This window comes from Tricharina praecox, assembly GCF_024521635.1.
Source record: "Tricharina praecox strain CBS 144465 chromosome Unknown BZA05scaffold_23, whole genome shotgun sequence".
Classification (NCBI taxonomy): domain Eukaryota; kingdom Fungi; phylum Ascomycota; class Pezizomycetes; order Pezizales; family Pyronemataceae; genus Tricharina; species Tricharina praecox.
This window is the reverse complement of record NW_026250425.1, coordinates 580,936-605,925: the sequence shown is the minus strand read 5'-3', so window position 1 is coordinate 605,925 and position 24,990 is coordinate 580,936. Positions and strand designations below refer to the sequence as shown.

The window sequence follows — 24,990 nt, the reverse complement described above, 5'->3', positions numbered from 1 at the left end:
ACTAGACCGGACTTTGTATTGCCAATGGTGGCCCGGCAACGGGAATTTGAGCGTCTAGGTATCATTGCCATCACGTCAAGCAGACCACAGACACCGCCCTGCCCTCAAGCAACGTTTGTATAGTCTCTATATGCATAATTCATCACTCGAAAAACAGGACCTCCAAGGTACACGACAGACATCTACAGCCAGCGAGTCAGACAGCAAGTCAGACAGGCTCAAGCGAACACCAGACACCAGACACCAGACAACAACCAAATTGCACATGAACAAGAACCGATGCATCATATAACGCTTCCCGCTCCCCAGCGCTTACTCAGAGAACCCCAGTGCATTGAGTTGCCTCATGAGCTCACTCATCTTGATAACCTTCTCCAACTGCTCAGGCAGCAGACTCTCGCCATCATCCTTCCTGGTCTTGAGGTCATTCGCCTGCCGGATCTTCTTCCTGATAGCCTTCGCCAGCTTCTCCTTCTCCTCCGGCGTCGCATCGGCCGCATTCCTCGAGCTCGCAGCTGGTGGTGCCGTCTCCTTGACCTCCTCCTTCACATCTTCGTCATCCTCCTTCTTTGCCTTCTTCCTCTCCTTCTTCTTTGCATTCTTGACTCTCGCCGCCTCGAGCTTGGCAGCATCCTGCTTCACCACCGGTTCCGCACCAGGGACACCGCAAGAGCCCCGGTTCTTCCACGCCTCGGCCCGCGAGTTCTTGTAGACCTCAACGTCCTCCGGCGGAAGGTAGCCAGGACGCACACGAATCTCCTTTCTCGTAGAGCCATCGGGTCGAACGGACGCAGGGATCAGTCTTTGTCCATCGGCGACGACGATGCCGGATTTGGTGGGAGGGGTCGAGGAGCGCGAGGGCGTCATTGCGTGTGCGTGCACGATACGGATTCGCAGTGGGTCGAGCCGGTCGGGAGGATTGATGTTTGGGTTCGAGAGCTGTGGTGGGAGCTGTGGGGGAGCTGCTGGCTGCTGGCTGTAGTCTGGGCTTCGCTGGCTAACTAACTTTAATTTTGATCACGCTTGAAACGGCGGTTACCCGGACGGATTGCGATCTGTACATAGTAAACGCACGGTGATAGCGGGTTTCGACATTTAAAGTGCAATGTGCGGTGTCGTCACCCGTAATCGACCTGCTGAGTTCCGCTGATTTCCCGGTCAATCATGATTCATGCTGTTGCACCTACTCTATAGACTCAGTTAGATTTGAGCTCCCGCAAACAAGAACTGTTGGAGGAGAGAAGAGGTTTCGCTTAGACTGTGTTGTAGCTTATTCACCTTCGTATTCGCCGCCAAATACAGAGGTGGATCGCGTGGTTACATCTACTAAGGTCAATCTTATTATGTAATCCCAGACCCGCCACCCACCCCTCCTTCTTGGACTCGACATGGGCATCGGCACGCCATCCAACCAGAACTCCCAGTTTCCGACATACTAGTACCCGACCAAACAATTCTCCCACCTTGAAAGCCATCCGCCACGGATCTCGACATCTGCTCCTGCATATGCTTATGACCTTTCTCTCTATTGCGAAATCGAACTCTCCCAGTCCTAGACAGAGCTGTGCCGTGAGTAGAGCATTATTAACTCACTGTTCCCACGTTCTTTGGTTGACGTGCTGCTAACGAACTGTGCTTAAGCTCGACTCGATAGCTGCCTTTTAGCTGAACGATAAAGCAGCTCCTACACCGCCGCCAGACGAGCCATCGCCATGTACTTCACCGATTCAGAATCCGCTCTCCCTCGCCGGCTGCGGGATGCCCCCAAATCATATGACTATCGATACACCACCGCAGTACAAGTGGCCCTGCTGAAAGACCTTTTCAACTCCCTCGGGTGCCACCGCCGTGACTACATGAACTACTTCTTTCCGAACGGTCTCCCCACCGAGAATACACCCGAGGCGTGGAGTCTATCAGCAGCTCAGGGCGCAACTGAGGGGGCGGAATATAGTGCTGGGGCGAGAGGAAAGCCGTGTGGTCACATATTCAAGAGCGGGGAAGCTACTTATCGGTGCAAGTAGGCAGGCCCCGATAATCGGTTTTGATTTCGTTTTTGCTATTAGTAGTGCTAACCGGGTGCTGGCGGAGCGCGTAGGACCTGCTCACTCGACGATGCGTGTGTTCTCTGCAGCAAGTGCTTCGAGTCCTCGGACCACGACGGCCATACCGTTTTCGTGAGCGTTTCGCCGGGGAACAGTGGATGTTGCGACTGCGGCGACGCCGAAGCGTGGAGGATACCCGTCAAGTGTGCTATTCACACGCCAACCGGCGACACCACGTCACCAATGGAAACCGATGATACCTCTCAACGGCTACCCCCGGAACTCGTTGCCTCCATCCGCAATACAATTGCCAGGGCGCTGGACTATTTGTGCGACGTCATTTCGTGCTCTCCCGAGCAGCTGCGCCTGGCCAAATCAGAAGCGGCGATCCGGAAGGACGAAGCGCACTCCCGGTTGACGTCTAGATATCAGGTTCCCGAGACTGATGATGATGATATGGAGTATGCGCTGGTGCTCTGGAACGACGAGAAGCACACCATCGCAGACGTCCAGAAGCAAGTGTCGAGAGCATGCAGGGAGACGTCGGAATTTGGCAAATTGCGTGCACACGAGGTCAATAACACTGGCCGGTCTGTCCTACGCTATTCTACAAATATTGCACAACTGCTAGACATCTCGCGAATTATTGAGCATATCAAAGTTACCGTTACAATCCGGTCGGCGAGGGATACGTTCCGCGAGCAGATGTGTGGAACCATCATCGAGTGGTTGGACGATATTGCTGGTTGCAGTGTCGGCGGAGATCACAATATCATCCGGACTACGATCTGTGAAGAGCTGTTGAGTCTCTGGCGAGTGGGCTCCAAAGCTTCTAATACCGAAATCGGCCAGCAAGGCATAGATGACCACTCTTATACGGAGGAGCGGATTAATGTCGACGTCCAAATGCAGTACCTGGTACCTATGGAGCTTACTGGTGTCGCGGAGGTGGAAGATGAGGATATGGAAGTTGAGGTGGTGGGGGGTGCCGTTTTCGGTGACGATGATGAGCTTGACGAGGACGACGTTGATATGGTTGGTAGTGGTGGCGGGAATAGTGAGGATGGTAATAGCCTAGGGGATGGTGCATTCACGATTCAGCGGTTACTGCGGGCGGACGAGTTTGATACGCCACGGCCCGTCGATCTCGACGGCACCAACGAACGGCACGCGGCGGATGACCCCGAGAGTGGCGCTCCTCGAATTCCGCACACCCCTCATATTCCACCGCTACATGGCTCCAGAATGAAGGGACCTGCCCCTCCATACTGGACCGAGAAGCCAACTGGATATGCCCGTAGCAATGTTCCCGCGCACGAAGACTTACGGCAACGAGTGCGTCTTGACTGGCTCATCATGTTTGATTTGCGTCTTTGGAAAAAGGCGAGAATCGGTCTACGAGATCTGTACATCAGCACGGTTGTGGCGATTCCTCAGTTCAAGCGGATATTAGGGCTACGCTTTGCTGGGCTCTATCCTGCATTGGCCGAATTGTATCTCATCGCAGACCGAGAGCCGGACCATTCTATCATCAATCTTTCGCTGCAGATGTTGACCACGCCGACAATCACGGCTGAGGTTGTGAAGAGAGCCAATTTCTTGACAACATTGACCGCCATCATATATTCCTTCCTAACCACACGTCAAGTGGGGCTTCCGTCCGAGATCAACCCCGCCGCAACGCTTGCGTTCGAAGGCGGTCCGCTGACGAACCCACTCACCAACCGCCGGATGTATCACTTTTTCCAAGATATGCGATACCTGTTGGGGTCGAAATATGTTCAAGAACAGATCCGCTCCCATCCGCGATACACATTGCAGTTCCTCGATCTTGTTAGGCTTCACCAGGGTATCTGTCCCAATGTGCGAGCAGTGACAGAGCACGTTGAGTACGAAGCTGAGGCCTGGATTAGTGCTTCTCTGGTTACGAAGGAAATTAACAAAATGTCTCGTCAATTCTCTGAAGCGTTTCGCACGGAAGGACCCAAAATTGAGGACTACCTTCGTCGCGCAATCGCCACGGCCGCAAAATATGCCATCGAGAGCTCGTTGGGATTTGAAAAACATCGTTACCGGCAGACCGAGATGAAGTCTGAGCCCGAGTTCAAGCAGGTTGGTGGTTTCGCATTCGACACAGACAGGTGGGGTAAACCGTACACCTACAAGATCGTCCGGTTTTCGGTGGATAAGCAACCAATCAGTTTTCATCACGCGCTGCATTATAGTCTTTCATGGCTCATCGAGGCTGGAAAGAGCATGACGAACGATGAATTGCGCCCCATTCTGCTGCTGAAATGGGAGATGTTTAAGTCACGCTTCACCAAGAGTGACACCGATCTCGAGCCCGAAGATCTTGCAGTCGCCATGTTTGATTACCCACTCCGAGTTTGTGTGTGGCTGGCACAAATGAAGACGAACATGTGGGTGCGGAATGGATACAGTCTCAAGCACCAGATGCAAACATACCGCAGTGTAACGCAGCGCGATCTTACACATCATAGGGATATCTTTCTGTTACAGACGTCTCTGGTGACAGTTAATCCTAGCCGGATGCTTGTAAGCATGATTGACCGCTTCAACCTGAACCATTGGATGGAGGGAAACTATTCTACGCCTACCGGTTACGATGATGCGCAAGTCCTGGATTTGGCGGAAGACTTCCTGCACCTGTTGATTGTGATATTGAGCGACCGGCTGCCACTGATACCGCAGGAAGAGGAGCCTGGCTTGCAGGCACTGAGGATCCGGAGAGAGCTGGTTCACACTCTCTGCTTTAAACCGATGCAATACTCAGATCTTTCACGACAGATTCCCGAGCGTCTGCTGGATAGCGAGACGTTCCAGGAAGTACTTACCGAAGTTGCCAACTATCGTCCACCCGATGGTCTCGCAGACTACGGAACTTTTGAACTGAAGGAAGCCCATCTCGACGAAGTCGACCCGTATATTTCGCACTTCACTAAGAATCAACGCGAAGATATCGAAGTGAAGTATCGAGCAAGGATGGCCAAGAAGCTGGGAAAGCCGGAGACGGAGATCGTTTTCGAGCCTCGCCTACTTCCCATCCGCTCTGGAGTGTTCAAGGACCTCGCGGCTTTCACCAGGACGCCTGTATTCGCTCAAATCATCTACTATTTCCTGGCTTATTCCCTTCATTTCAAGACGTTTACCCCTGCCATTCAAGAAACTCGAGTGGAGATCTTCTTGCAATTGGTCCTGCATCTATGCCAGCTTGCCACTCTTGAAGATACCGCGGAAGAAGGCGCAGCTGATTCCTTTATCCTCCATGCGCTCGAGAAGCAGGCACCCGCCTTTCCGAGCGAGGTCGAGGGAGGTGACAATGGACAGCGGACAATCGCCACGGCTCTTTACCGCCTGGCCGATACGGAGGATTTCAAGGGTTGCCGAGCCAAAATTAACCACATCTTGCGGAGCTTTAAGCAGAAACAGCCTACCGCTTTTGCTACCGTAGCCGCCTGGGCTACTGCGATGGGCGAGAAACTCGAGGTGGACGAGCAAGATTTGCAAGAGGCGGAGATGCAACGGAAAAAGCAGATGGCCATGGAACGCAACGCTAGGATTCTAGCACAAATGAAAGAACAGCAGCAATCGTTCTTGGCCAACACCACATTCAATTTTGGTGATTCCGGTGATGATCTTAGTGATACTGAGAGCGACGCTTCGCCTACGGAGGAGAAGAGGTTGTGGAAGTATCCTACCGGCACCTGCATCCTTTGCCAGGAGGAGATGAATGATTCCAAGCTTTACGGGACACAAGCATTTGTCACCGAAACCAACATACTCAGGCAGACAGACCCTACCGATGCTGATTACGTGTACGAGGTTGCGAAAACGCCCGAGAGTCTAGACCGTGACGCTTCCGCGATACGACCATTTGGAGTTGCGGGTATGAATCGCAAGGTTCACACAAGACTTGCCAAGGATGGGTCAGAGGTGTTTGCTGAGAGACAGGGCTTGGGACGTGGGTTCCCTCAAGACAAGGCAACACAAGGACCCATCGTCACCAGTTGTAACCATCTCATGCACTTCAGTTGCTTTGAGCATTACTGCGAATCCACCCGACGACGCCACCCCTTCCAAATCGCGAGAAACCATCCGGAGCGACTGGAGAAGAAGGAGTTTGTGTGTCCGCTGTGCAAGGCCTTGGGTAATGCATTTCTGCCGATTGTCTGGAAGTCTCAAGAAGAGACGCTCACGGGAGGTGTGTTGCAACCTAGCCAGGCGTTTTCTGAATGGTTGAAGGGACTGGGACCTGCGATCAGCCGACTGGAGAAGGCTGGAGAAGACACTGGTGTGGGCAGAATCCAGGACCTGTTCCGAGAGTACAGCGGCAGCCGCATCGTTCCTCGTATATCCAATATGCTGCAACTCCATCCCTCGGCTTCTAGGCAGGAAACGATGGTTGAGCTACGGACCCGACCGAGCAATGCCAGCGACTCTCCTCTCATAGCCCCTCATCCCACGGCGCCTCGCACTCCACTGGCTCCCCTGGACGAGCTGCAGAAAACGTATTTGCGCTTGCGAGACACATTCTTAGACAACAAGATACAGTCTTCATACCAGAATTCACACATTCAGGCCTCGTGGGCATCCGAATTGACGCAGAGCGACTCGCTAGTACGCACCCTTGGATTCTCCATATCCGCCATCGAAATCGCACAGCGTGGGCTCGCATCCGAATCCGGCTTTACTCTTCTCGACCGGATACCACCCCAGACAATCACGCACCTGCGCATCCTGTCGGAGACGATCTCTTCGTATTTCGCTGTTGGCACCCTTCAATCCTGTGAAGTGGTGGGGACTAGAAAGCTTCATCAATTTGAGGACATGGTGAGGGACCAGCTGCAACGGTTGTTCATTGGCCATCCGCAGTTGTTCGAAGACCACGCGAAAGTCCAGATGGCTATCCGAGTTGGGCCACTGCTGTCATCGGACGCATTCTTGTTCTTGGCTGAATGCTCGGTCTGCTCGGTGCCGGGCTTCTCTTGGGACATACTTCACATCATGCGCCTGTGTTATACTGTGGAGATCGTTAAGGCTGTTATCGTCTTTGGGCGAGACTGCGAGCTTCCAGATATACTACGCGAATGGGAGAGGTCCGAGAGACTTGCTGATATCGAAGGCGAGATTGGCTATACCGAGGCCCAGCTGGATTCGTTGCAGCAATTTGTTAAGTTTGTGGAGAAGTCCCTGGGTAAAACTGTCGGTGGGTTGTCCAGTCATTCCAGCTTCTCCCTTGCGGTATTCCGCCACCTTGTTGGAGCTTACGCCACGCCGTTCCTTCGGAAGTGCATTATCCTCCTACATACTCGGTTCGGCGTTGTCTTCCCGCCTAGTGGCTTCGCCGAGATGACAGAGTCCGAGCAAGTTCGCTTGTGCCGCGTCCTGCGCCTCCCTAGCGTCGACGAGATCTTGGAGACTGCCCTGTCAAAGAATAGCGAGGGAGAGTACCTACAAGGTGTCATCGCCGGCTGGTGCCGGCACCTCACCATCCGCAAGACGTCGGTTACGATGCCTCACCCCGGCATCCTTGAACTTGTCGGCCTGCCAAAGAACTACGACGTCTTGGTCGAAGAGGCCATGAAACGGAGATGTCCGTCCACCGGGAATGAACTCACTGAGCCGAGTGTGTGTCTCTTCTGTGGAGAGATATTCTGTTCTCAGGCGCGTTGCTGTCTTGAGAGGATTGGAAACGAGGAGGAGGGATTCAGGGAGATTGGGGGATGCAACATCCATGTCCGGAAGTGAGTAATCGATCAATGCTATTGCTTGCAGAACTAACTGTGTCGTGTACAGGTGTGGCAAGACGGTGGGCTTGTTTATCAATATCCGCAAATGCGCGCTGCTGCATCTTCACGATTACCACGGGTCTTGGAATGAAGCGCCGTACCTGGATGCACATGGAGAGACGGATGTGGGCTTGAGGTTTGTCCTTACCTTCCTTTATGCCTTTTCTCGTTACTAATTCTCTAGACACCACCGCCAACTCTTCCTGAACCAACGTCGCTACGACGCCCTGCTCCGCAACGTCTGGCTGCAGCACGGCATCCCCTCGGTGATCTCGCGGAAGATGGAGTCAGAGCTGAACACGGGAGGATGGGATTCTTTGTGAGAGGATGACAAGGATTTAAGGTGTATTGGGCGTTGGGCTTTTGTTTCGTTCTTGTTTCTTGATGTTGCGTAGGTGATTGGTAGTATACGTATTGGGATATTACCTTTGCGCGAGGTTGGGGACGGGGGTTTCGATGAGATGAGATGATTGTGCTTCTGAGAGCTTGGTGATGTCGCTACATAAGGGCTGTTCTGTATAGTAAACACGTGAAATACTACCGGGACGTTTACCGGCGTTGTAACTTGTAATTTGTTTGCTACTTGTGACGTGTGTACATGCGTGCACGTCGTGATTACTGAATCCTATGCATACCTTCTGCAAGTTTCCTACGATCAGACAGGTAAGGAATTTCTGCACCCTTACATACGACATCGGAGCTAGGAAGGGGATAGTCTCACCTTCCGTGCGTCAGTCCGTCAGTCTCTACGATTCCGACATATCCGCCCTGTCGTGGACGCTCAGGCGGACTGGACTGTGCATTGCCCGCTGGGGGCGAGTGCTTCGTCAATTATCACTCGATTACCGGCCCAAAGCCGCCGGCGAAGAATTATCTGTATGTGCTAGACAATGATTAGACAAAAGAATGTGAATGTGCTAGTTACGATATGGAAAGATAAAAGAATGTGTATGTGTCTTGTTCAATCACTTTCTCTTGTCGACAGCAACAATAAGCCAAAAAGACGAGAACTTTTCTCGCCACCACACCACAACTTAGCTTTTTTCGGAGACGATTCTTTGAGCAGAGTTCCCCCCGCTTTGCGGCAAACCATAAAGACCCATTAACCCATAGCTTCGACCATTATGGCACGGAGACCTATGATAGTTAGAACAGAGTCCTAACGTTATGTGCACCGATCATCTGCTGATGGCACTCAACGGGACTGTCCAGACCGGCGAGGGGCCGTCTACCGGGAGTCTGTTCACGCTTGAGTAAGCTTATTCGCAGAACATACTTTCCATTCGGACGGCCGTGGGCGGTCTCAAGATACCTAACATGTCCATCATTCACATATTTGGTCCAGTGAGAGAATCGCGAGGAAAGCGAGTGAAAAGGGGGGTATAGTTTATAGTTTATAGAAGAGCAAATACTAACTAAGGTATGTACAAAGCAGCAGAAGAATAACGCACTGATTTTGCGGAATCGCGAGGGAAGGGGAGTGAATGAAGGGTAAAGTTTATAGAAGAGAAATTACTAACAGGTATGTACAAAGCAGCAGAAGAATAGACATCTAACGCACTGATTTCACGGAATCATATATCTAAAGGTAAAGCACGATTGACCACCGGTGATCTTACACTGCCGACAGCGCACTCGGACACTTGTTTCCCGCCACTGAATCTGGCCGCTCACTCTCTCCCCGTGAATCCGGCCGCTCACTTTCTCCCCGTGAATCCGGCCGCTCACTTTCTCCCCGTGAATCTGGCCGGTCACTCCCACCCGCTGAATCCGGCCGGTCACTCCCACCCCATTGACTTCTCCCTGCCCCATCGCGGCCGTTCAACGGCTCTCCTTCTCCACCATCCAATCTCGGCGTGTCCGCCGCAGCAGCGGGCATCGCAAACCCGACCTCATCGCCCTCGTCATCCTCAAACTCTGGCAGCTTCCTCACACTCCTCCTGATCAGATACGCCGCGACGATGCTTCCAGCGAGTAGGACATCCAGTGCCATCGCGCCGGCCCACGCACCCTTCATCTGCCTACAAATCCCCCCGACCCTCCCAATCCACTGCTCGTAGTTCCCCGCGCTCTGCTGGCCATCGGCATAGCTATCGCCGACGGCGGGCAGGTCCAGCCCGCCGATCTGCAGTGCGCCGAAGTGCTCAGCGTCGAACCTTGACGTGCCGTTGCCGTCGCCGTCGTAGCGTATCAGCATCAGGCTCGAGATGTGGTGGCCCTTCTCGGCGACCTCGCCGCAGTCCAGCCCGCTCAGTGGCGCGCCAAGGATCACCGCCGCCACGATGAAGAGCACAAGGAATACCCCGTCCAGGAGTACGAACGTCGTGTAACTGTTCCCGCGCCCGAGCATGTGCATGATCGCCGTGGATAGGAAGTAGGCCACCCCCGCGAGACTCATGATCAGAGTGAAGAGTAGCTGGTACGGCGGGATCGCGTCGAGCCGGTCGAGGCTGATCATGAAGTTCGAGAGTAGCGGGAGGATCGAGAATAATACGAGGAGTTGCAGCATTCGTAGCGCGGTGAAGCCGTACCCGGCGGGACTCGTGCGCACGGCCATAACCGGTAATGCGTGTAGGTATCGACGAGTGATTTGCGTCGAACTGGCGGAGTATATAGGTGACGGCGGAGGCGGCAGATCGATGTCAAGGGCAGGTAGGGCAGGACAGGATGGTGGTGGTGGTGGTGCCTTTGTGATGGAATTGTTGCCCGTCCCCGTCCCGCCTTTCATGAGTAGTTATACCTCTATGAGACTACGAGTTCGAGCCACAACTAAGGCGCAGTATGTAGAGTAGAGTAGAGTATGCGCAATCCGCTCTGTGCCAGTCGCTCTATAAATATCCAACGTGGTGGTAGCGGATTCGTGGGCTGGGCTGTGCTCAGCTTTGGTGCCACCTCATTCGCTTGGCTGAAGATATGTCACATTGTCACCCCGCTGGTGCGGGGGCACGAAACTACTTACCGACCAAAGGTGCGGGTCGCAGTCGTCGCAGTCGTCGCAGTCGTCGTCTTCAGCTTTGCGGAATCCATGGCGGATGTTGACTGGCAGCTCGAACACTAGTGGAACCTTAAGGGGCATCGAGTCTCGACTCTCGACCTTACGACGTCGAGTACGTTAATGGGATGGGAGCAGCCCAAGTTCCAAGTAGTTACTGTGTTGACGAATACTGCGGACAGGAAGCTGTGATGTGTTCACGGTCCCCGCGGGCTATGATAGGCGAGCCGTAGTTAACTTATTGTTGTCGTCGTCAATCTGGATCTGCACAGCGATTGAGTCAGGGACGACGCGGGCTAAGCTTGCTTATCAATGGATCAGCAGCTGAGCGGGAAAAGCAAAGACTATCACGGTGTATCACTCGATTTTCTCGTTGTCACCTGGGCTAGAAATTTCGAGATGACGGCTGTCCAAAGTGTCCGTCCCAATGAGCTCAAGCTCAACCACTCCGTCGGACGAGCCCGGCATATTTTCGTGTTTAGGTATCCGTCCATCGTTCCGGATCTTCATACCCCGGATCAGTCACTTGTCAGCATTGGGTTTCGAACTATCTATATAAAAATCGAGGTCTCTTGAAGTGAGCAAGTAACGACTCCAACCCCGAGACTTACCTTACACCTTATAACCATAAAGGCATCCGTGCAAACATAACCACCACCCAAGTGCATTCCTCCCTCTCGATCCCTTCCCAGGGTAGCAAGCTACTCTATCATGGCGTAATTTAGGACCGTCAAACTTTGCGGCCTTGAGGGGACCCTCTAATTCACATAATTCCTACAGGGCAGCAGTCATAGCGTAGCGGAAAAAATGCACCAGCAGCACCAACTCTATCGAAGGAGATACCGTATGGCCTAGCATTGGGTGCTTTAGTGGCGGGACACTGACCGCTTGCTATAAGGTTGATGGTGAGCAGATCATGTCCTGCAACGAAGGGGTAGTGTGGAGGGGAGCATGGAGAGATCAAGCTTCAGAAGGAGGTTAAGTCAAGCTTCAGGAAGTGGGGCCGTTAAGCTTCACACTTAACCCGGTCGATGGAGAACTATAACCATCTGGCCGCAGATCTTTCGCAGTCTCAGCAGTGATGCATAAACCCTTCGAAGGCCATATGGACTATAAAGACACCCCCATTTCCGCCCCCCCCCCCTCCCACCAGACCTCACCAATAACCGCACATCCTGCCTGTCAATCAACTTCAACTCCACCGCCGCAATCGCAATCGCAATCACCGTCACCATCAGCACATCCAGCGTCCTGACTCCTGCCAGTCAATCAACTCCAACTCCACCGCCGCAATCACCATCACCATCACCATAACCATGTCCAGCCTCCTCCCAACGAAACCAAACGAGCAAGTTGCAACAATGGAAGCCTGTGTCGTATACCCCAAGCAGAGCACCGCCGTCGCCTCGGTATCGACGGATATGAGCACGTTCTTTTGGCAAGTGGTGCTTTTCGTGGCGGTTCAGGTTCTCGGCTGGTGGGTCTATGGCGCGTGATTGCGGGTGTTCCGCGGACGGAGGGACTAGAGCTTGAAATGGGAGGAGGAGGGGGTTTTAAGAAATGAGCTTGTTCATTCGGTGGAGGAGGGTTTGTTTTTTAAACTGAATTGGATGGATACATAATGTAAATTTAAATGTAAAGGCCGTGCTTCGGCGCCTTGATGGCAGCCGAGGGCTTAACTAAGTACATAGAGCATAAAGAGTACATGCACATGCCGTCATACTGGCACATTGTACTGAATACAACAAAAATACACACACATACACACATACCTCCTCTATGTACTTCCCCACGATCGATCACCATGACGTAACCTTCCCCACACATTCCGCATATAAACCTCCCTTCCCCATCCCCCAATCCCCCCATCCCCCTATCCCCCTATCCCCCTATCCCCCATCCCCGCTGCCGCCACGAGTAAGCAAGCAAGCAAAGCAACGACTACACACGAACTACAAACCAAACCAAACCTTCCAGCCCAGTCCACACGTACGAGACAAGTCTTCCATGTATTCCTCCAACTCCACGCACCACTCCAAGACCTCGATCGTCACGGACGTCCGTACGGGCGAGGAGCTGCGCGGCGCCGGCGCCGGCATGCAGAAGGCAGGAGCGGGACCGAAGCCGGGGATGGGAAGTCGCGCGGTCGATATGCAGGGAGCAGGCGGGGAGGGGATGAGCATGGGCAAGGCTGAAGGCAGTGCTAGTGGTGGGACGTGTAGGCAGCATGGGAAGAGTGGGTGTGATTGCGAGCCGGGGACTTGTAGGATGGACGGGAAGGGCATGGAGGGAAGTGGAAAGGGGAAGGGGCCTATGAAGGGGGGTTAGTGGGGGGGGGGGGGGGGGGGGAGGGTTAATGGGGGGGACTTGTATACAGAGCTCAATGCGATGTGAATACATATCGTTATGGCTTCAAAACCTCTAGGTACTTTGAACGTCTGGAAATCAGTAATCAACCGTCACTTCGTTTCTTCTCATCACAGTTTCGCCGCCTTGTCATCCCCCTTCACAAGCCCATACCATCATCCCGCCCACACATCGTCCTACCAATCACTCGTCGAATCATAGGAAGCCAGGAAATAGCAGCACGCGGATGTGCTTCGGCCTCAGGCTGGGTGCGCATTCGGAGACATTAGCGATGGAGGTTTATGCGACTGTGAATGTAAGAAGCGGAAACGAGAGTGGTGATGCGGGGAAGCTTGTGCACTGTGCAGCGTCGTACATGATGCGTATGGGGGTACAGGTGTCATCCAGTGACCGGTCATGGTCTCAGAGGTCGCCAGATGGAGTGAATGCGAGGCACTGTCACCCTCAATGGCCACCGCGATCGAACACATGTCACTCGAAACCTCTGGGGAAAAATCATCAGCGCTCAACCCCCCACGATCAAGATATCCCAAAACTTACCGAGCGGTGAACGCGAGCGAGCACAAGAGTCCAGCTTCAGCCTTCGCAGCCAAACCTCTAAAGCGTCAAGGTCAAACACTCCCCAGTGCCCACGCCACCCAACCCAGCCATCGGTTTTCTTCTTTGGAGAGTACTGGTAAGCAGGTGGCAGACAGGTAACTTCATCACGCAGTCAAACACTCCGATACCTAGGTGCCTATCCGTCCGCAAGACTAAATTCTCGCGAGTCGCCACCCGACTCCCAGTCTCCTACAATAGCCCGAATTTCGAAACGCATTCCCGACCGTCCAGACCGTCCAGTGTCCAGTGTCCAGTGTCCAGTGTCCAGTCCTGTCATGTCCCAGCGTCACGTCCTGTGTAGATAGTTATTTCAAGGCAGCCCCTCCGTGTGGCGGACATTCGAAACCGAAACCGCAGGGGCGAAGCCAAGTTCCAAGTTCCAACACAGCCGATCTCCCGCACTACTTGCAGGGCTGCAGCCGCCCATGGGCTAGCACTGCGCACCCGCGAGACGTGATTGGCTCGCGGGATAAGCGCCCGTCATCGGTCGTCACCTATCATCTAGCGGACGCCACAGCGTGCGGATGGGATTATTGGGATGAGTGGTGGTTCCGGAAATACTCTAAACATTATTGAGGAATGAGCAGTGAGTAGTGAGTAGTGGGCACGGGCTGGAAGTGGCTGGGAAGAGGAGCAGGAGCAGGAGCGGGATGAAGGCCTTTATAAGCTGCGCTGCGGCGGTGGAGGAGGTGGAACGATACTTTGTCTTGTTGAACACCTACGTCTACATACAGTCGATTACGGTACTGCGAGGTTGGACGTCTTTCGCATCATCACCTATTCATTAGTCGTAATACCCGAATCTCAGGATCACCACATCGTCATCACCACCATCTTTAGCTAGTAAGCCTCGATAATCCCCCTCATTCCATCCATTCACCTGCTAACCTCCATCTAGCAATCCTTCCCTCGTCACATAATCGAACCGTACCTCACACCCACCAGCACCACCAGCGCCACCAGCATCACCACCACCACCATGCGTCTCCCCCCCCTCTTCACCCTCCTCCCACCCGCGCTCTCTCTCGCCGTGCGCACTCCGACTACCCCAAGCCCAACCTCCACCGACATCGACCCGATCGTGCGTTTCGAAGTATTCACAGCGATGTCCTTCGCGGAAGAGCAATTCGAGTGCGCCACGACGGGGTCATCAACACCCACGGACTCACTAATCGCCGCCCTCGCCGCACTAGACTCCGAAACCCGCGTGCACTGTACCTCCTCTAAGCCCGTGGTGGAAACTATTGCCGGAGGACTGATCACTGTCACTGGCACCGGAGAGAAGGCGTGCTTTGTTGTGGAGACCGCTGTTAATCAGCTTATTGCTAGGTGCGCGTTTGAGGGCAGGGTGGGTGGCACACTGGGGCTGCCCGTGGGTGGGGTCGTGGTGGAAGTGTAGTGGGGTGTAATGTGCGACGGGTGATGGGCGGAGAGGGCGAAGGGCTGTAACGATAGGTGGAAGTGGAACTGTATATATAGAGTAATTACATAATTACAAGATGACTGGAGATACCTCCTTCGCTCCCTCGCTCGCTCCCCGCGCTCGCTTCCGCGGATCCATTCCGCACTTGCGGAGTCTGGGTCCCTCCCTCACTGACGTGACTCCCTCTGCACGTATATCTGTGACGAGTGACGACGACATTGACTTCCGACGGACTGGATCGTTTGTCTTCGCCAATCTGGGATGTGGGATCTGCTTTCCCGCCCTGGCCTGGCTCGGCTCTGGACCTCTGGTTCGAACTTCTTGCATTGCATTGCATTGGGTCGTTGAATCCTATAAGACCATCGTGGTGGGACGAAAGCGAAGGGACGGGACTGGACGGGACAAAACTGCGAGGTGCGTGGTGGGTTAGGTCGCTGAGAAGCGGGCGGGTGATGAGGACGAGGGAGGTAAGCTGCCGTCGGGAAGGGCATTGCTGGATCTGGGCTCGACGGAAGTTGCAATAATCATTGAATCCATCTACCTAAGAAGTACCTGTACAAAGTCTATGTGTGAAACACCAACTGTCGTGAACGCTGCCCCCAGGGGCTGGAACATCCCGCTCCAATCCAATCCAATCGAATCTTCGAGAACCCCAATACCGCACCTCAACGCCGATCCATTCTCCATTCTACAACATACTCTACATACATATGATACACCTATCACCCACCACTGCACTAAATATCCAACGCCTCCCTCAGCTCATACGAGATCCACAGCCTCGCCACGAGCGCTACCAGGGCGACCCCCACGATCCACCCATACGCCAGATACCCGACATTCAACCAGACCGCCCTAGCCCAATCCTGATGTTCCTCGCTATTAGTCCCCAGATTGAACGTCGTATCAGGTCCCGCAAAGATTCCCCCGGCGCAGAGACACGTGCGGTACGCGCCGACCAGCTGTAGGATCGTTCCGCCGATTAGCACGATGAGGACGTTGGTCCAGAGGAGGGTGGTGTGGGCAGCGGCGGCTGCGCGGGCGAGCAGCGGACGCTTGGTGGCGGAGATGAATGCCCTGGGTACGCGGAGCAGGGCGACGAGGAGGGAGAGGAGGGCGTACAGGAGATGGTTGGCGGAGCGACAGCCGAGCGCGACGGTCGGCGTGGTGTACGAGATGTAGGCTGCGGTGAGGCACGGGAAGAGGACGAAGGTCCACGACAGGACCTGGCAGACGGTGTACCGTGCACGTGGGCACGGCCGGCTCCAGTGGTCGGGCCAGAACCGCTGGTGCCGTAGGATCCCACGTGATGGGCGGCAGACGTCAACCCCCCGGTCGAATAGCCATTTGTTCCACTTCAACGCGTTGAAGTACCGGTCTGCGAGTGACAAAGTGCGCACTTCGATCGTGCCTTGGTATTTGATCGCCCGGCTGCCTTCGAATGTGTTCGGGCACGGGCTAGGCAAAGGGAGTTTCTCGGACAGGATCGAGGCCGCGATAAACTCGTAGAGCGACTTTGCGGGCCCGACAGAGCGGTCCCAGCCCATCGACTCGGTCTCGGCAAAGGTGTGGTTCTCGACGACGCCGCGGATGACGACTTCGAGGCTGCTGCGGACGGCTTCGAGGGAGAGGTTGGAGGCCGAACAGTTGCTGAAGACGGAGAGCAGGAGGATCCAGTTGTACCAAATGCCGTATGCAAGGCTGTGCCTATAAACAAATGGTACAGTCAGAGACCGGAATACTGCTAGAGAACGGATATCTTACGCAGTATCATTGTCACCCAGATGTCCGTACGCATCGTAGAAGACAGCGGCCGCCACACCGATATAGAACACCACGGGCAAGGTGACTGACATATGGAACTTCCTGCGGGCGGCGAGCATAGTGCGGCAAGCGGTCTTTGAGTATTCCCTAGCCTTATCGAGCCCGGAGAGGATCTGGAACGTCGCTCTGACGATTGGCGTTTCGATATCGACCTGTTCCGCGAGGAGGACGGTGATAATGAGGGACTGCTCTCTGAACCCATTCTCTGGGCGCTTGAGACACGACACAAGCGTGACATCGTTCATCATAGCGGTCAGGGCGCCATTGAAGGCGCTCGCGGGATCCCCCAGGATCTCCATGTACCCCAGCACGGCGTCGAGCCAGTTGAAGACCAGCTCGTCGAGCCACACGCGCCATCCAGGCAGACGCTTCGGCGGCGGGAGGTACTCGGCGATCGGGCACAGGAAGAGCATCGCTGTGGCGGGTATCACCCATGAGACGAACGGCGTCAGCCACTGGCTCGTCTCGCTGACGAGAATCATCCCGCCCGCACGGCAGTTCTGTTGGCACCAGCTGCGAGTGGTGAGGATCGCGGGCGCAAACCGTCGCAGCGGATCGAGCTCGGATTGGTTGTACGTCGAGTAGCAGGCGTCCCACTGGAGGTCTCGGAGGTCGTCGGGGACCGGGACTCGGGTACAGCACTCGGCCAGATCTGTAGCGGCGTAGGCGACGGCGATGATCTGAAGCAAGAAAATGGCCGTGAGGTAGCCGCGCCGGGGAGGTTCTTTCATTTAGACGGATTGTAAACCTCGGAATCCTCGGAACCCCAGGTCTTATATAATGTTGGCGGCGACCGATATATACCAGTGAGCTGAGGATTGCGTTGTTACATATGATACCATGGAAAATATCACCAGAGCTTATATATCCGCATCTCGATTGCCTCCTGTGATCCGTCCCATCGTCACAGCCCATTGTCTGTCTGTCTGTCCGACGTCCCATATTCCTGCTGCCGCTGCAGTGACAGCGACAGTGACAGTGGCACCGCTCGCACGCCGATCAGAGCTCCAGCGTGAGCAGCCACCGGATCGAAACTCACTTCCAGGCTCCAGTGAACATGTGCGCGCGGGACGTTTGGTGCTAACGGTGCGAAGAGAAACGATATTTGCGTACAAGACTATCCATATACCCCGATCGTATCCCCTGGGCCGTAATTTCAGCATTAGAGTTCCACATGTGTGCGGTGCGTGGGGGTGGGGATCGCATTCGCATTCGCGATTCCAAAATCCAGTCCTACATACCTCCTACATTAGGTAGGTACTCGGAAATAGACCAGCGAATCGTCATCAAAAGTTGACAGGAGCATTTCCGTACCCTGAGGAAGGGTCAGCGGGCCATGCTAATTGCCATCGCTTCTGGAACGTGGACAACGGCTGGTCTGCTGGTGGTGGTGGTGGTGGTGGTGAGGGTGGTGGAGGTGGGGGAGGTGGTAAACGAGATGACGACAGCTCGAGATTTCTAAATTCTGTTCACAGTCCGCCGGTCCGGTGGAACCTGCGGCCTGCCACTATAGTAGTGATAAGCGGAACTCCTTCATCGGATCTCAAGAGTTGTACCAGTCCCAAGGGGCCAAAAGTAAACTTATAGTAGTGGTCAGGCCGGCCGGCCGGTGAAGGATCGATAGTGGAGCGAATACGCTTCGAGCCTGGACATCTGAACATCTGTGTGGAAAGTGTAACTTAAATCATCATTACGACTGTCATGACATGGACAAAACCCTTTCAGATTAACAGGTAAGTGTCTAAAGGGAAACTCTATCTACTCGAAACCGCATTCCGTAGTGTCGTGTGGTTGGCGGGAGCGGGTGGACGAAAACTCAAGACTCAAGACTCAGAGTGGCCGTCCATGTGGCGATGGCACTCTGCGGCGCTATGACACACACGATCGAGGGGACAGCGCGATAGTGCGATTCCGACTCCCGAGCCCTACGAATCGACATCTCGAATCTCGATACTGCTACTGGACTCGACGCTATGCGGAAAACATCACTGGCATTTCCATTCCCGCTTCTTTCCTCCGCAACCTAGGTAGCGAGGCGGCGACAAAAGAGGCAAACAGTTGCGGATGGTGGATGGTGGCACCAGGGACAAAAGGGATCCACGGTATTGGGCAGATTGGGGCCACAAAAATATGCGTGGGGACGTGGGGATGTAGGGACGTACTAGAATCTGGCCTCTGGCCCGACGTCGTGGACGGGCAAAGATGAAGGATGGGGTGCACAGAGGCGTTGGACCTTTGGTGGAAGTCTACGGATAAACCCCTCCACAAAGCGTATATCTGGCAGTTGACAACGAGAGGATGGAGCGGACGGAGATGTCAATCTGGATTTTTGCACTGGGTCGGTGATCAAGGACGGGTCTTCAAGCTGGCATTGATCTGGATTCAATTCCGGCCGCCACCAGATGTTCGTGCTCGCTCCTGCTCTTATCCACACAAGACGCCCCCAAGTTCCCGTCCTGTCGTGTCAAAAAGACAATACACAACCCGCGGTTTCTTTCTAAGCATCGCAAGACGTTAGTCCCATCTTCAACCGACGACGTTTTACGCTGACCCTGCGGGCGCGGCAACAGAGCGCATCTAGGTACCATGGACGGAGAGAGAGAGAGAGAGAGCGGAGCCCGGAAGACACATAGATATGAAAGAGCATCAGAGGATCGTACATGCTGGCATGGAGCCCTTGGGCGGGTATGGGCTGTCGGCGGGCTTGGGGCAAGTGCACCACTTGTCTTCAGGGACGCCGTTCATGACCATCGGGATGTGCATGCCGCATCCGAACCATGTCACGCCGGCTAGGTAGACGCGGTTTCGTTCAGCGGCTGGCTTCTTCGAAGTAACGGTGGGAAGTGGGAATGACGTACAGCAGGCGGAACACGTAGCCTTCTTGCACATTGTGTGTGTGTGTGTGTGGTGGGGGGGGGGGGGGGGTAGTAGCCAAGTGGTTGGGCTCCGGTTTCTTGTCGTATGGGGGACTTGGGAGTCTTGGAGAAGTTTGGCGATGATGGTGATGATGGAGGTGATGATGATAGAGACAGAGACAGAGACGACGACGGTTTATAAGTGGACGACGCGTGGGGGAAAACGCGGGGCCTTTATGGAATAGCTGCCGCGCCGAGTCCGAAAAAGCGCCGGTATATCTACGTGGATTCCCAAGAATGCCCCGCGATGACGGCACGCCCCGTGGGGCGTGGGGCAGCCGCGGGTGGCGACTGAACGAGATGGAATAGATAAGATTCCAGGGCCAGCCGAGCGCATGCGCATCATGTGATACATGGAGTAACTGCTAGTATCGATGCAGTTCGCAGCTTAGGGCTTCGGCTAGCAAATCCCCGAGTCTTCACGAATCACGATCCAATTTCTGACTGCGACGGCTGCAGTTGATCCATCTCGTGTCTGGAATCTAGATCCGTAGGTACTCTACGTGGCGGTGGACGGGGCACTCGCACACTTGCCTACTAGGTGTAGGTACTTGCGTGCCCTCCTTTCGATCGCTCGCCTGCCGAGTGCTGTAGAGCATCTCTCGATCTTTTCTTCAGGAACCGTGAGAACACGATATGTATGTAGGTACCGCAAATGTATGTAGTATGTGCTCGCCGCGAAGGACCAGGGTGGAATCCGAAGCCGAGTTACCGTAATGTGTATACTCACAAATTTCCGGGCGAATCCCATGATCCCAAAATAATCCCATCCCCCTCGTTTCACCGTGTCCATTCATCGCCACGGATCAGCTCCCAGACTTCTCGCCGCGTTTGCCTGTTTGTCCGTCAGCTTTTTTTCTCCCCACTGCGGCTGGGGCCTCGAACGATTCGACGGGACCGCCTCGGGCCAAGTCGTGGGCCCGGTTGCCAGAACGGTGGATCCCTGGCGACTCCTCAGCAAAAAGCCAAAATGTGGCGTGACATTTCGCTGAGTTGCTCCGGTTTATGCCCGCACGCTCTCTGGTTCCCACTGCCAGATGTCCCAATTGCGTTACTACGCCCCCCAATAATCCTTCGCCCGTATCATCTTTCTGACACATTCCGACAGGCTTTTTCCCGTCAACGCCCTCGACTTTTTTCCCATTGGCCGCAGCCCAGACGAGACCCCAGAGGCAGGAAAAGGGGATGCGGATTGTCGACATCCGCTATCACAGGACGCTGAAGTCCCACGCACGGCGAGCAGATCTACGCTGCCTAGAGCATGTACCTACTCATGTACATGCTTACCTGCTATGCTCTACTCGGCGCTCGCATGCCTTTCCCGGGCGGCGAAGCGCCGTTGGCTCGTGGGTCGTTGAGGGATCATTCGAATATCGCCCAAGGCGGAAGATATCAAAAATACATGCCAAAGCACCCATCAAAGTACCAAAGTACCCATCAAAGTACCAAAGTACCCACCCATCCAACCCAGCAAGTTGCAACTGCCCAGTCAGTCACCAGTGCCAACCGGTCCGCCCCACTGGGGCGATCGCGGAAAATGATGGCTTTTGATCGTGTATGGGGAAGAGACCAAGTCCCTGCAGTTGCAGATTTGAGGGAATTTGACACGATGCATCCTTCGCTATCCCACGCCCGCCCCGTTCATTCAACGACCTGAGCGAAGCCCCATCGATCAGGACTAGGCGAAGGGCCAGGCTGCGGCTTGTCAACGGTTAACCCTCCCTCCCTCCCTCCTCCCTCTCTGCTGCGGCTGCCGCTCTGATCCACCACCCCCTCCACCACCACCACTAACCACCTCCACCTCCACCTCCACCTCCTCCTCCCACCCCCGTCTCCTTGCGGCCAAGTCTGCTACCTGCTATAAGAACTGAGGGGGGGCGCTTTACCCGCAGTCTCGCTTTTCTTTTCGGTCCTGCTTTCCAACCGTACCACCCGCCGGAGTTTTATGGAACTCTCAAAATTGGCAGCATCGTGTTCAGCATTCTGTGACTGGGAGCGTTTCCGGGAAGATTTCGGAAGATAATCGGACAGTCTCATTTTTTTCTCTCGACGATTCGATTCAGCAATCATGGAGGGTTTCAACCATTCTCACCACCAAACAACTGCTGCTCGTGTGGATAGTCGGAGATCCAGTAAGTCTCCCTCGTGTGGTTCCGCGGCGGTTGATAGCTTGTGATGCGCGAGCGACGAGGCTTGGCACACAGAGATTTCCCCAGTCCCCGAGACCTTCAAGCTGGGAGGTTGTAGGAGCTTCTCTACCTACCCTCCGTCTGTCACCAACCTTCAATCAAGCTTGGAGGTTGTGTGTGCGCTTTTCTCCCGTGCGGCACCGCGTGTGTGTGGGGGACCCTTGAAGGGCTGCGTTGGCGGGGAACAGAGCAACCACATGAAGCTGGAGAAGCTCAAGAAGCGGATGAAGCAGTTGGACGAAGGAAGCTAACAATCAACCAACAACAGCACCAAAACTATCCCCAATGGTCCTCAACTTCGACGAGCACATGAAGGCGTATTCGAAAGCCGATCAGTACGACAGCAAACCAAATTCCCCAGCTTTCTTTGGGCTCGATGGCTTCGAGCTATCGGGATTCTACCGTCCACCCGTGTGGACCGGGGCGGGCAATGCCGCCGACGGTTTGCTAGGTTGCCAGGCCCCGGCCGCTGACGGTCTCGACCTCGATCCATTCACACTACATCCCCATCCTCGCGAGCCTACCCTTCAGGAACACGAGGAAGGACAACAGCAACAACTACTACTACAACAACAACAGCTACTACAACTACAGCTACAAACATCACCCGAATCAGCACCTCTAGCAAAGGGGAAAACTCCTGCTCGTGGCATCCCGCGCTTCCCACCCGAGATCCACAATGAAATCCTTACCCATGTCCTCGAATCGACCGAGAACACGAACTGCAGCTACTGCCACCTGTTCGAGCTGTCGACGCTCAGCCAGGTGTCGCGCCTCTACCACATGATGGTGCAGCCGTACCTCTACGACACGCTGCACCTCGACTTCACCTCCTCGATCGACAGCAACCTATCGCTGATCCACCACGACGATCAGCGACACATCTGCGCCGCGCACCTCAAGCTAGCGTCGAAGCATCTGCAGCTTGAACAGCGCGTCCCGCTGCTCGTGCGCACGCTAACCTCGCGACCGGACATCGCCTCGCGGGTCCGCAAACTGGTGCTTCCAGCCGGCGGAGTGCAGACGTTCCTCACGTGCGCACTGGAGAAGACGCTCCTGCCGGACTTGATCAGCTGCTGTCCGAACCTGGCAGAGGTCGACGGCGTCGAGAACCTGCTCATCCGCCAGTTCTTCTCGGGCGAGCACTACTGCTTCGACGGCCAGGACCCGCAGCAGCACGGCGTGCTGGCGAAGGCGCTGCACGAGAAGAAGACGCTGCGCAGATGGTGCTGGGCGGGCGGAAACGCCGGCGGCAGTCCCCGCGAGTTTTGGAGCCGCATGTGGGATCGCCATCCGGCCATGGCGGCAACGGACTTCACGGCCATGCATAGACACTGGACGCACCTAGAGACGCTCGAGATCCGCAACGTGTGGAACATCGACGTGCCGACAATACAGAAGATCATCTCGGGCCTCAAGTGCTTACGGAAAGTGGCTCTGGTGGGAGTACGGAAGAAGCGGACCGGTCGGGGCGACGCGGGAACTATCCTTGCGGCCCTCGAGATCCTCCCCAGCTCGGTCAAGGAAGTCGAGCTCGGAAACGTTGCGGAAGAATCGTTCCTGTCGGCGGTGGGCGAGTGGGTGCGCGTCCGGCACACCATCAAGGAGTTCAGCATGCTCGAGGCGCTGAAGGTCACGCACGTGCCGATCACGCCCGCGACACTAGGCGGGTTCTTGAAGGCCATCTCGGTGCGCAAGGTGACGGGGTTCAGGAGCAGACTGTCGTACATCCCGCTGCTGGACTTCACACCGCGCAGCTGCTCGGTCGTGAAGTGTCTCGCGCTCGACAACGTCGGCTTCGAAGACGCATTTGGAAGTGCGATGGATTATACGGAGGATGTGGGCATGGAATTGTGCGGATTGGAGGAGCTGGATTGGCGGATACGAGGGTTCGAGGAGGGACATCTAGCGTCAAGGCTGCGGCGCGGGTGCTTTAGAGATCTGAGACGCCTGGCTGGAGAGGGCTGTGAGGCGGCGGCTGCGGAGAGGGGCATTGGCTTGGTTTGAGTTTGAGTTTGTGCTTGTGCATGGGAATATCTAGAGTAGATACTTCTTAGATGTGCGCGCCTTTTGGCATGCTTTGTATCATTGTTTCGGGATATCCACTGGATTGGGGTTCTTCTTCGTTATTTTTTGTCCTTTTTTTGGTAGCCTTCTTTACAGAATTTTTTTCTACTCTTGTGATATGTACTGTACCGTAGTCGACTCGTCGTATATTACGATAAATATAAACCCATAACTTACATTTCCCACCGGTTGAAGGTTCAACGGTGATCATACGACACTCGCAGGTTAGAGATCCACACAACCGCAACGGCCCCCCATAAGGCCACGGCCCCGGCTGTTCTCAGACCTATGTACCAGAATCACACCACACCAGATATCCGAGCAGATGCGTCAAAGCACGGACATATGTATTCAACGGGTCGACATGGTTAACGCGGGCGGGGTGCGAGCACAGCCCCATCCCATCCCATCCTTCCCATCCCAGAATCCCAGAGAGGAAACTGCGCACATGTGCATTGTGCATTCCGCATTGTGCATTGATTTATGCGCGGGGACATTGTGCGCGGGGAACGGGGCTCGACGAGTTCTCGGCCTTCTCGGCCGTTGCGGCTGTCACGGCCTACCTAGTATGTGCTACTTTATGGTGGGGCCCCGTATTATGTACTCACAGCCCAGTATGGTGGGGCCCCGTTTTATGTGTGTAGAGTCCTCTACAACCTAACTAGAGTAACTACAAGGCACAGGGCGGACGGGGTGCGAGCCTTGCGGGATATACTATTCTACTCTACTTTACTAAAATGTGTCACTATCATTGTGAG

General features: G+C 54.8%; 8 protein-coding genes across 8 annotated transcripts; 4 read left to right on the top strand and 4 right to left on the bottom strand.

Annotated features, from left to right (window-relative positions):
• Positions 1-51: 51 nt before the first annotated feature.
• On the bottom strand, positions 52-982 carry BZA05DRAFT_406681 (uncharacterized protein). Its single transcript, XM_051484538.1, has one exon. The coding sequence runs from the start codon at positions 865-867 to the stop codon at positions 313-315; it is 555 nt and encodes a 184-aa protein (XP_051337014.1). The 5' UTR covers positions 868-982; the 3' UTR covers positions 52-312.
• A 430-nt stretch (positions 983-1,412) lies between these two features.
• BZA05DRAFT_476137 (uncharacterized protein) lies at positions 1,413-8,413 on the top strand. The gene is made up of 5 exons (XM_051488234.1): positions 1,413-1,569; positions 1,642-2,020; positions 2,099-7,810; positions 7,863-7,991; positions 8,040-8,413. The coding sequence occupies exons 2-5, from the start codon at positions 1,713-1,715 to the stop codon at positions 8,176-8,178; spliced, it is 6,288 nt and encodes a 2,095-aa protein (XP_051337013.1). The 5' UTR covers positions 1,413-1,569; positions 1,642-1,712; the 3' UTR covers positions 8,179-8,413.
• Positions 8,414-9,033: 620 nt separating this feature from the next.
• On the bottom strand, positions 9,034-11,080 carry BZA05DRAFT_438243 (uncharacterized protein; the record flags this gene model as incomplete). The annotated part of the gene is made up of 4 exons (XM_051486487.1): positions 10,815-11,080; positions 9,475-10,455; positions 9,132-9,167; positions 9,034-9,094 (listed from the first exon to the last, which is right to left on the bottom strand). The coding sequence occupies exons 1-4, from the start codon at positions 10,880-10,882 to the stop codon at positions 9,034-9,036; spliced, it is 1,146 nt and encodes a 381-aa protein (XP_051337012.1). The 5' UTR covers positions 10,883-11,080.
• Positions 11,081-14,442: 3,362 nt separating this feature from the next.
• On the top strand, positions 14,443-15,324 carry BZA05DRAFT_406673 (uncharacterized protein). Its single transcript, XM_051484537.1, has 2 exons — positions 14,443-14,657; positions 14,713-15,324. Exon 2 carries the CDS (start codon positions 14,794-14,796, stop codon positions 15,211-15,213), a length of 420 nt encoding a protein of 139 aa, XP_051337011.1. The 5' UTR covers positions 14,443-14,657; positions 14,713-14,793; the 3' UTR covers positions 15,214-15,324.
• Positions 15,325-15,770: 446 nt separating this feature from the next.
• Positions 15,771-17,024, bottom strand: BZA05DRAFT_406672 (uncharacterized protein). Its single transcript, XM_051484536.1, has 2 exons — positions 17,002-17,024; positions 15,771-16,938 (listed from the first exon to the last, which is right to left on the bottom strand). Exon 2 carries the CDS (start codon positions 16,782-16,784, stop codon positions 15,975-15,977), a length of 810 nt encoding a protein of 269 aa, XP_051337010.1. The 5' UTR covers positions 16,785-16,938; positions 17,002-17,024; the 3' UTR covers positions 15,771-15,974.
• A 2,683-nt stretch (positions 17,025-19,707) lies between these two features.
• BZA05DRAFT_341459 (uncharacterized protein) lies at positions 19,708-19,950 on the bottom strand (the record flags this gene model as incomplete). The annotated part of the gene is made up of 2 exons (XM_051481003.1): positions 19,708-19,850; positions 19,920-19,950. 2 exons carry the CDS (start codon positions 19,948-19,950, stop codon positions 19,708-19,710), a joined length of 174 nt encoding a protein of 57 aa, XP_051337009.1.
• Positions 19,951-20,714: 764 nt separating this feature from the next.
• On the top strand, positions 20,715-21,870 carry BZA05DRAFT_406657 (uncharacterized protein). Its single transcript, XM_051484535.1, has 2 exons — positions 20,715-21,026; positions 21,085-21,870. Exons 1-2 carry the CDS (start codon positions 21,014-21,016, stop codon positions 21,525-21,527), a joined length of 456 nt encoding a protein of 151 aa, XP_051337008.1. The 5' UTR covers positions 20,715-21,013; the 3' UTR covers positions 21,528-21,870.
• BZA05DRAFT_406656 (uncharacterized protein) lies at positions 21,771-24,653 on the top strand. Its single transcript, XM_051484534.1, has 2 exons — positions 21,771-22,108; positions 22,434-24,653. Exons 1-2 carry the CDS (start codon positions 22,045-22,047, stop codon positions 24,170-24,172), a joined length of 1,803 nt encoding a protein of 600 aa, XP_051337007.1. The 5' UTR covers positions 21,771-22,044; the 3' UTR covers positions 24,173-24,653.
• The last annotated feature ends 337 nt before the right edge of the window (positions 24,654-24,990 follow it).